At 40.1% G+C, this 10,639-nt stretch overlaps 1 protein-coding gene across 1 annotated transcript; it reads right to left on the bottom strand.

Moving 5' to 3' along the window:
* Window positions 1-39: 39 nt before the first annotated feature.
* On the bottom strand, window positions 40-10,639 carry ccdc12 (coiled-coil domain containing 12). The gene is made up of 7 exons (XM_046848004.1): window positions 10,487-10,639; window positions 5,721-5,800; window positions 2,295-2,374; window positions 2,020-2,081; window positions 1,266-1,300; window positions 1,105-1,181; window positions 40-400 (listed from the first exon to the last, which is right to left on the bottom strand). Exons 1-7 carry the CDS (start codon window positions 10,571-10,573, stop codon window positions 321-323), a joined length of 501 nt encoding a protein of 166 aa, XP_046703960.1. The 5' UTR covers window positions 10,574-10,639; the 3' UTR covers window positions 40-320.

The raw sequence follows: 10,639 nt of genomic DNA, 5'->3' as shown, positions 1-10,639 counted from the left end.
TTTCATCTGATTTGATTTTAGAACAAATGGAAGAAATGGTAATAGAAATAGAACAAATATTTTATTTAAGTATGAAAAAACTGAAATCTGGATTTCAGGATAAGGATACCCGATACAAATCTTTGTACACTTGTCTTTCATTTTGTCTCTCTCTCACACACACACACACACACACACACACACACACACACACACACACACACACCACATTACATCTGAACTCCAGCATCCCTCTTCAGGTCACATGCTGAAATAACGAGCGACACTCATCCTGCAGAGGCACTTGCAGCACACAGAACGCGCATCTACAGAACACGGGCTCAATCCGAATCTGCTTCTTCTTCAGCAACTGCTCCAACAGCTCCAGCCAACTCTGTCTCACTCCCCTTCAACCGCTCCCCTGCACACACACACAAATAACACAGCTGAAACAATAACTCGGAGAGTGTTTAATTAGGCATTCACAAATCACACTATCATGTTTAGAGCAAGAAACACCCCCCCAAAAACGGACACATTCGGCTCGGCACAGCCACTAAAGATAACCATTTCCTGTTTTTGGAATCGTTTTGGTAGCTGGTTTGTCTCCGTCCTCGCCTTTTACCTCTTTCTTTATTCAATTACATGCTGTTCTCACAGATAGCGGCTTAGTCGTATTATCTACAGTCTAAAACACTTTCTTTCAAGCAGCTCAGCAAAGAAAGAATAAGCATTTCTAAAGAATTTGTCATGTACTGTTCTTGTTTCACAATTATTTTGAACTATTGCCTGCATGTTATTTTTAGAAGTGTTCAAACACGTTTTTTGTACATTTCTGGAGGACTCTGTGGTGAATGAGAATGTGCTTCATAAATAACGTTCTTTAAAACGGCTGGTAAAATCTGCCATGGCCAGTTCTATTCTGAACTGTCGTCATGAGCAATAAATTCTCAAAGGCACAAGAAGAAGCAGAGAGCAGTCGCCCTTAAACATGACAGTCGCTGTACTATGTCCTTGCTAGTGCTGAGTAGGATGCATTACAACTACTGTGTTTAGCAAACCCCTGAAACTGACATGACTGAGGCCGTTAGCTGCATCCACCAGAATATTGAATATGATACTCACTTATAAGTTCAGCGATGGCTTTCTGTGTTCTTTTTTCCAGCTTTTCCAGCTTTTTTGCAACATCCCTCTTTAGATCCCTGGAAAATCAAGGGTTAGCGACACACACGTCACTAAAATACAAGAAAACACTATATAGAGAGCGTGAAAGATGAACCCCTTACCAGTCTGGTTTCCTTGGAGCTAAATTGGCCAGATCCTAAAAGAAAAACCCACATCAGTAACAGTTAGTCAGCTGGTCGCATTTATTCATTTGTCCACTTTTTCCCTATACAGTGCGGCAATGCTAGGCTAATATTCCTATTAATAATCATATAACTAATAGTCCATTTCCACCAACAAGCAGGCTGTGCTGTATATTATATAAATGTATAAAAATGTTATTTGTGCAGAACATTGACTGATCAATCAGTCACACAGTAATCATAATTAATGTCTTAGACTTTATAGGTTGTGTGCCAATATTTCTCACAGTGCATTTTAATGATTCAGATTATTTTTTACAATACAGTACAATGCTATTCATGTCCCAGCATCAGTTCATATGCCATGCAAACTGAACAGAAATAGAATCCCACCTCCCACTCAGGTATAAAAGTAAAAAAAAATGTTTTTTTGGAAAAACACTAATGCTATAAAGACACTTATTTCTATGCTCTTTACCCGATTAAAAAAGACTAAGTGTTATAGAGCAACAGCGCAGTAAACATTCATGATAATTCACTGACATGGTGCTGGCTAGTAACTGTAGCTAGTCCCTTATGTATGGAGACTTTTGGGACCCTTATGTACACTCAGCCAGGATACAGACAGCCCTGAGAAAGCATTTGCAGCCGAGCTGCAGTGTAAGGCGGAGGATAAGTGCTGCTACTTTAGAGACACTGGAGCAATAAATTTTGTAGATGTAATCCCACTCACCACTTCCTCTATGACGGGCTCTGGGTTTGCGGCTTCTAGCTGGTCTTTTACTTTGTCTTCCACTGCGAGGATACAAAAGCAGCACAGGTTAGGCCGCACATATTCCTACCTCACAGAACTCCCCATACAAACATTAATTATTTATACCCATTACTCAGAAATACATAAAAAAAAAATACTAAACCATAAGCATAGACTGTAATACACTGATCATTAAAGGATACAGAAATGCAGAAGAGAATGTAATGGAAAAGCGGGAGCGTGCTAATTCTCACCTGATGCAGGTTTAGCTTTGGGCACCTGTCTTTCCTTTAACTCTTCATCTTCTGGGGTGTAGTTCCTCAACTTCAGGTCTCTGCATCATCACAAACACACACCACTGTGGTTTATTTGGAGAACTTGAACTAAGACTAAATCACTCCTTAATGTCCGTTACAGACCACAAACAGACCACTTGTTTGGCTCACATGTGCATAAAATTTATAATTTAATTTATTTATTCTCTGAAGGCTTTTTGTCACCATACAGAACACAACAAATGTACCGATATATTTACTCATAGGGGTAACAGACAAGCGTTCCCAAGTCAGCATCCACAAGCAGCTTCAATACAACCCAAGGCCAGTAGGGAGCAGTGCAGACCAATATCATGGCTGGTTCTATTCTAGGCCACATGACTGGTGCAAGCTGGGTAATCAAACCAGGCATGTGTACAAAGCCTTCCTTCATTCTCTTCACACCAGCTAATTAGCATGTAGCACCTGTTCTGTGGGCTGCATCTGGGGAGTGCAGTTTCCCGACCAAGTTTAAGTCGATACATGCCCAATTATGTCATCCCTTACCTCTTTGCAAATTACAGCTATTTGCTAAATCTCCTGGTAGCCAGTAAAGGGCTCTTTAAAGTGAGTGAGCAGATGAGACAGGCACACGGGTTTGTTTCATCTCATACTTCAGGGGATTAGAAGGTTCATTTTCAGCGATTTCTCAGCAGCGAGTCTCCAGTGATGTGTGCTGATTCTGTGCTGATGAATACATGTGGGGGGGGTGCTGGAGGACAGCACTACATCTGGACCTACATTCATCAACTCTCACTTTAGGAGCATCGTCACTGGTTGGAGGCATTTTATGGTAACCGTCTGAGACCAAAAATAAAATCGTTGGCACTGAACAATTATCAGACAAAGCTGATTAGTCGCCAACATAAAGAGCTATTTTTCAGTGAAACGCCGACCAAAAACTAGACGTCAACCTGAAGGAAAAATCAGTTGAGTGTGAGTCCGAGACAAAGGACTAGGAACCCCTCCCACATCCAAGTTTCCTGGTGATACTTCCTGACCACCTGCTGGAACAATACAGCTCTGCCGCCATTCTTCACGTACAGAATGTCAACAGACAGTTTGTCCGGCACGTTCTCCACAATTCTAGCCTTCAGGACAGTGCTGCTGTAACAGCGCTCCGAAAATCAAAGCAGGAAAGGAAACATATTGATATTGCCCACTGTAATGACAGCTATAGAATCAACAAAATACATGGATTAACAAATTCTAACGTGTTTAAACACGGTACAGGGAATCAGACGTTCGACTTCTCGTAATACAGCTGTCATCATATTAAAGGAGAATTTTATTTCCGTTTTATAAAAAAGAAAACACTGTCCTCCTACATAAAATCAGCACTTGAACGTAAATGTCATCAGCCTTACCTGTTGCCTCACCCTGTGTTTTTGGCAGCCTACACAAAAACGCAGTATAATTACGCACACATGCCAAAGCCACACACTGACGTGCTGTACGCTGGGAACATGCAACACCGCTGCAGATGTAAATGTAAACAGTTACCATGCTGAAGAGAGCAATATAACATGTAATAACCAGAGTATATCATGCTGTATTTAATGCTTGTACTATGATTAATCCTGAAATCAGTTGACAGAATATTATTGACAAAATATTACACCTATATCTTTTCTGTAAAGTGACGAGACACTTTACGAACAAATGTTTGTGGACACCTGAGTCCTCGTTTAAACCATCAAGATTTTTAGCATGTGCAATTTGCACATTCATCCACAAGGGTGTTAGTAAAGGGTCTCCTCATGGCAGCGTATGCTCTGCCCTCCACATACCTACGAACCGGCATCCACAACTTTCTTTCGGCTTCTCCCATTAGGGGTCGCCACAGCAGATCCTCCGCATGTTTGATTTGGCACGTTTGTACGCTGGATGCCCTTCCTAACGCAACCCTCCCCATTTATCCGGGCTTGGGCCCGGCACTGAGAGTGGCTGGGGTTGGTTCCCTGACTGGGGATCGAACCAGGGCCGCAGCGGTGAGAGCGCTGCATCCTAACCACTAGACCACCAGGGAACCCCTATATACACACATATACATTTTATATATATATATATATATATATATATATATATATATATATATATATATATATATATATATATATATATATACACACACACACACACATACACACTGTATAGTTTATAGAGTACGGTACAATAAATTGTTCTGTTTTGCTAAATTACGTACTGTAATTTGTTACATTAGTACAAAATTCTCAAAATTATATGTCAAGTTATGATGGGGTCTTTGGAACGCATCTCCATCATAAGTCAGGGACAACCTGTGTTTTAGTGTAGTTTCGTTTTTTAGTTAGGTTTGAACCTTTTATAAAATTAATACCCTCTGATGTAGAGTTCAACATTGAATATTCAAGGGTTAAAACATGTTTTCCTTTGGAATGTCTGTCTGTTTTTAGACTGTTTCCAAATATTGTTTGGTTTCCAATTTTCCAAAAAGAACATTTTATTTTTGGGCTTAGTCATGTGAAAACCAGACTAGTCGTGCGATTACATTCGATACACATTCTACAAGAACGAGTTTAGAAGTGCTGCGCTCACTAATGCTGATCAACCTGTTATTTTACAATCGCAGCTCATTATGATCTTTTCATGGCATATAAACACAATAACCTTAAACCTACAAGTCCAGCTGTCTTAACTGCCTGCTTACACCCGTGTTCTGCTCGGCAGTGGTGTAAGTGTGTAAAGAAACAATGCAGACAGGAGGTATAAGCTGGGAGGTGTGCTTCACCCGTCTGTGGGACCATTGTTTCGCAATCGGAGATCCGTTGCAATTTTAATGATGAGTGCTTAGTCACAAGAGACACTCCTTTAAACTTTCCAGCCGAGATAACACCTCAATTATGAATGGCAACGGGGCGGCTTGGGGTTGTTCGGAATTCGTTTGCAACAACGCAGCATTTATTTTGCGCTTTACACCCAGGCTATGTGGGGGACACACACTTTAAACAGAAGATAAACTCTGAAAACGGGAATACGGAGTCGATTCAAAACAGTACCTCAACGCTGAAAAGAGAAAATCCAAGGTTCCCTCCAGTATAAACAATGAGTATAAACAATGGAAAGATATCCACTGAAAGTGTTTCCTGAAATAGAGCTGAGAGAAACGGGCAGCTCTAGCTCATGTAAACACTGGACACAGCTTAGTAATGGGCAAGTCATTTTGTCACACACGGCACAGAAAACAAGCTGTGAACTCTGAACTGAAAACATGGTGCTGAAGACAAACTTGACGTTGCAAACCAGCGTTTATGGAACTGCCCGAACAGCATTTTGTGAGAGAAAAAAACAAAAAAAACAGGATGTGGTTTATTTTTTTTTGTTTACCTGTGTCTGTCTTCTGTTTCTACTTCTTCTGCTGCTGCTGCTCTCTTGCAATCAGGTTCTCCTTCAGCTTGGTCTCTCCCCTGTGAAAAAAAAACTGGATTAGTGTAACCGCAGATTGAGTGTCATTATATTTGCAAGCAGCCACCCACAATTAGCAAGAACAGAGTAAACTGCAAAAAACACAAACCCATTGCTCATAATGCTCAGGAAGCTTACACGATTATGTCCACCAGATCAATCTTGATAAGTCCTGGCTAACTTGACGTATGCAGTGACTATAGTTTAGAAATAGTGCACTGTGGTGTGAGCAGTCTTTGTACACCGCACACACAGAAAACAACAAATACATTCCAGTGACATATAACTCGAAATGAAAACCGAGTTGTGTTCCAAATACATGTGAAATGCGCTTTTATGTCTGGCCGCAGGCGATAAAAGCACTTACACCGCGGTGCTGATGAAAGCTGATTAATTAATCTGACAGTAGTGCTGGCTGCAATTCAAACGACTTGTGCAAATTCAAATGTTCTATTACGCTATTGTTTCTATAGTGAGAACGCAATCGCATCGACCTGTAAGACGGGTGATACACGTTCAACTTCCACTTTATTTAGAAATCCTGTACACCTCTCATTCATGTGGTTATAATATCAGTCAATCGTGCTGAAGCGGCACGATGGATACAGTCATGCAGATGCACATCACGCGCTTCTTTAAGCGTTCAGACATTCGAATGGGGATAAAGTGTGGTTTCTGTAACTTTGTGGTGTGTTTGTTGGTGCCAAACGATTATGCTGATCCCTCCGGGATTTTCACACACATCAGTCTCTAGAGTTTACATAGAACAGTGCAAAAAAACAACCAAAACCAATACATCCTGAAAGTGAAAGTTCTGTGGCTGGAAACACAATGGTGATGAGAGAGGTCAGAGGAAACAGCCAGGTTGGTTCGAGCTTCAGGGAAACCTTTAGAAACTTGATCACTCATTACAAATGCTGTGAGCAGAAAAGCAGATAGAAAACATCCAACCATGAGATAGAGAAGATACGCATGTTAAAACAACTGGAACTGTTCAGCGTTAATGCCCATGACAGTCTTCTCCTGTTGTAGCTCATCCACCTCAAGGTTTGTCGTACTCTGCTTTCTGAGTTGTTTTTCTGCTCACCACATGGGTAGATTTAAGCGCCTACTAACTTCTGGTCATCTTAGACCAGTCTGATTTATTCTGATTGTGGAGGTGGTAGTTTAGTGGTTAAGACATTGGACTTTGTCTCAGAAGGTCATGAGTTTAAATCCTATCCACACCAATTTTCCGGACTATAAGCTGCTACTTTTTTTTTCCACGCTTTGAACCCCGCAGCTTAAACACTGAAGCTAATTTATGGATTTTTCCGGGTTTTTCCCGGTTTCACAAACTTCATTCAGAAAACTGAGCCCCATAACATTAGACTAATGAAATTTCCGAACGGGTTCAGGTGAACCAATGAAACTCTTTATATTAAATCTGATGCGCTCCCACTGAATCGGGCCGCACCACATCATAAATATGGATGAGGTTCCTCTGACGTTTGACCTGGAGCTCACTCGGACTGTCAACAGGAAATGCGAATCATTCATCACGCTAAAAACAACCGGGCATGAAAACGCACTTCTCCTGTGTTCTGAGCTGCACGGCATCGGGAGAAAAGCTTCACCGATGGTGATTTTTAAACGCACGACGATGTCAAAAGATAAACTCCAGAGAGAAATAGTTGTGAAAGGAAGGAGGAAGACAGTGAACAATGACTTTCTTGGTAGGCTACTGTTTAGATACAAGCCGAGTAACAGACACTGTCTTTCGTTAAAGCCTGTGTAAAGTTCATTAGTTTTAATGTAGGAATTATAGAAAGCGGCTTATAGACAGGTGCAGCTTATTTATGTTCAAAATAAAAATCTTTGTCAAATTCAGTGGGTGCGGCTTATATTTGGGTGCGCTTAATAGTCCGGAAATTACGGTATATGTGTATATAACACCATTCGATGCAAAATCCAGAGGCTATTTTGTGAAAACATTCCCAGACCATCAACTGAAGCTCTTGACTGATATATGCATGACTTCATCCACTGCACTGCTGACACCTGACTGGACAACTGCATGGACGGATGAGGGCACATGTACAGGTGTCCCTATTAAATTGGAAGGTGAGCGTAATTAATCTTTTACTAAGAATGCAAAATGCAAAAAACAAATGCAAAAAAATGAAGATATATTCATCGAAAAGGCAGATAAATATTGATGCTGTAAAGTTTCTCTTAGAAGGCAATCAGCACATTTTCCACCACAGGAAAAATCTTCAGCACGAGGATATTGTGCATTTAAATTGTAACTATTGTGGTTCTTGTGTAATTTTCCAGAGTGATCACGGGCGTTCCTGTCACGATGGCGTAACGAGTAGGTGGGCTAGCCTAGCATTTACATGCTAAGAATAATTGTGATTTGAAACAGATATTCAGATATATTGAGCATATTGTAATGTAAGACTGGATTCTACAAACCCAAATGGATATTCTGAGAAGGAAATAATCCGGACAGCTTTTTTTTTTTTTTTTTTTTGTGATTGTCAAGAAAATCTAATCAGCCTCAGAAATCAGCCCAATTATCCTCTAGGCATTATTTGGAAACATGAACAAGATTACGAGGGTGGTTATGCTCACAGTTATTACATTTGAGAAGCTGGCATGAATCCAGTCATGATTCTTGCAGGTAAAGAAGATTAAGCTACTGAATTTAAGCCAGGTCACAAAAACAGTGAGCACTTACTCTAACCCTCTTACTTACTGAATCTTTAAAAAAAATCTATCTATCTATCTATCTATCTATCTATCTATCTATCTATCTATCTATCTATCTATCTATAAGCACAAGAGCTACATAATATACTTAGGAATGTCACTACTGAAAGATGAGACTGCAGCTTAATGACTAATGAAGTCTTCTCATAAAGTGATGAAATAATAGTCAGTCTTTAACATCCAGAATGTTTTTAATGACATTCTGTTGCTGAATAAAATCTGAGCGATATGGTGACGTCAGAGAAATTGTATTGGGAGTGTAAAAACGGACTAGCTGGTGGAGCAGAGTGGAATTACTGGTGTCATTTCAGTGGAGCGGTCAGCTCTTTGTGAACTTCGTTCTCCCGTTTCAATAAAAACACCTAACGACTCTTATGTAATGTACAATACCAGTAACATTAGATATCTGCTGATCAGCTTCATTTCAAACTGTTTCATTCAGTTGTGGGTTTGAAATAAGCAGACTTGACTGGAACAGCCAGCCTGAGTTGTGAGAGATAATAGTGTAGCACCTGTATTGGCTGGAAAAGTAGCGATATCAACACTCAGAGAGATCGCTACATCAATGGCTGCTTAATGGTGGAAAACCAGAAAACACAGCTGAGACACAAAACAGAGGAGCAATTTGTTGATTGTAGCAACTAGTTAAAAAAGAAAGAAAAAAAAAACAATCTAACTAATGCCATAGAGGTCTTTATTTGAGGAAAAACCCAGACCTCAGATCTGCAGAGTTTCTATTGCAATTTTGTGTTCCTGATGCCTCGTGACTAAATGTACTGCAACCAAAAGCGATTTCACAACCTGATCTGAAGTTTCTGTTTAATGTCCAAAATGCAATGGGGTAAAAACTCCAATATTGTTTTTTAAAATAAATAAATGGATCAGTTTGTCCCTAAAATGCGTCCAGTGGTTCATTGTTTTCTCTTATTCTTTTCCTTTCCTAATCAGCAACACTTTTCTTTTGTCCAGTGCCTGGTCAGTGTCTCACAGAAGTAAAGTCCAGACAGCATAACGCGGTTAAATGGGTTAATAATGTAATTAAGAACGTCAACTTTCGCCTCAGAAATACAAACTTTAGAAACAGAGAATATCAACTACACCGCACTCAGAGAACACCTGACCAGCTCTGATCACTCTAAATGTTCATGAATCCATAGACACATCCTGCCCTCTGTTAACAGTCCAGACTGGTGGAGGTGGTGTTAAGATGCGAGGAATGTTTTCATGGCACACAGGGAAAAGGGAATGTCTCCAACATCTTGTGGAATTTCGGCTGTTGTAAGAGTAAAGGGAGACACTAGCCAATATTATTAGTGTTTCTTATACATAAAAATATTAAATATTCTGGGTTATAACACTATGTACTTTGTTTAGAACATGATTTTATTGGTGGTCTTGGATATGGATGACAGCTTGGATGTCTTCAGCATTAATGTACAATGTTAAAATAATAAAATAAAATAAAAACACTGAATAAAGGGTCTTCAAAGTTTCGACATATCTGTATCCATCGATCGACAAAATCTCTCATATACAGAGTTACACATTAACTTACACATTTAAATACTATGTAAAGGAAGAGAGACTCTGCACACTTGCTTAATTAGCACCCAGTCGCGGTCTTTTTCCTTACAACACACACACACACACACACACACACACACACACACACACACACACACACACACACACACACACACACGGCCTAGTTGTGATACAAATAATACAAACAATACAAACAATCAACTATCTGTATAATCTGTGTACTGGGCTAGGTAGTTGCTAGCAGGCTAATAGCAGGAAAATGCATTATACAACGGTTGTTTGCTTGTTAGCTAGCCGGCTAGCATGGAGTAAACTATAGTTTAAACCTAATAAAACACCAGGATGAGATTTATTCGTGTGTAATATAACATTATTTTCTCTGAACTCACTTGAAGCTGTCGTTCTCTAAGGGCCTTTAACTTTTCTTTCCTTTTCAGAGCTTGCGCTTGTAAGGCGCTCACAGGCTGCTGCTCCATGTTGAATGATGAGTTCTATCTGGCATCGATTATCTGTCCTGCCAAAGGCAAGTCATCTAACAGAAA

Source organism: Silurus meridionalis, chromosome 4 (genome assembly GCF_014805685.1).
Source record: "Silurus meridionalis isolate SWU-2019-XX chromosome 4, ASM1480568v1, whole genome shotgun sequence".
Taxonomy (NCBI): Eukaryota; Metazoa; Chordata; class Actinopteri; order Siluriformes; family Siluridae; genus Silurus; species Silurus meridionalis.
The sequence above is the reverse complement of the archived record's forward strand: the minus strand, read 5'-3'. Positions and strand labels throughout refer to the sequence as shown.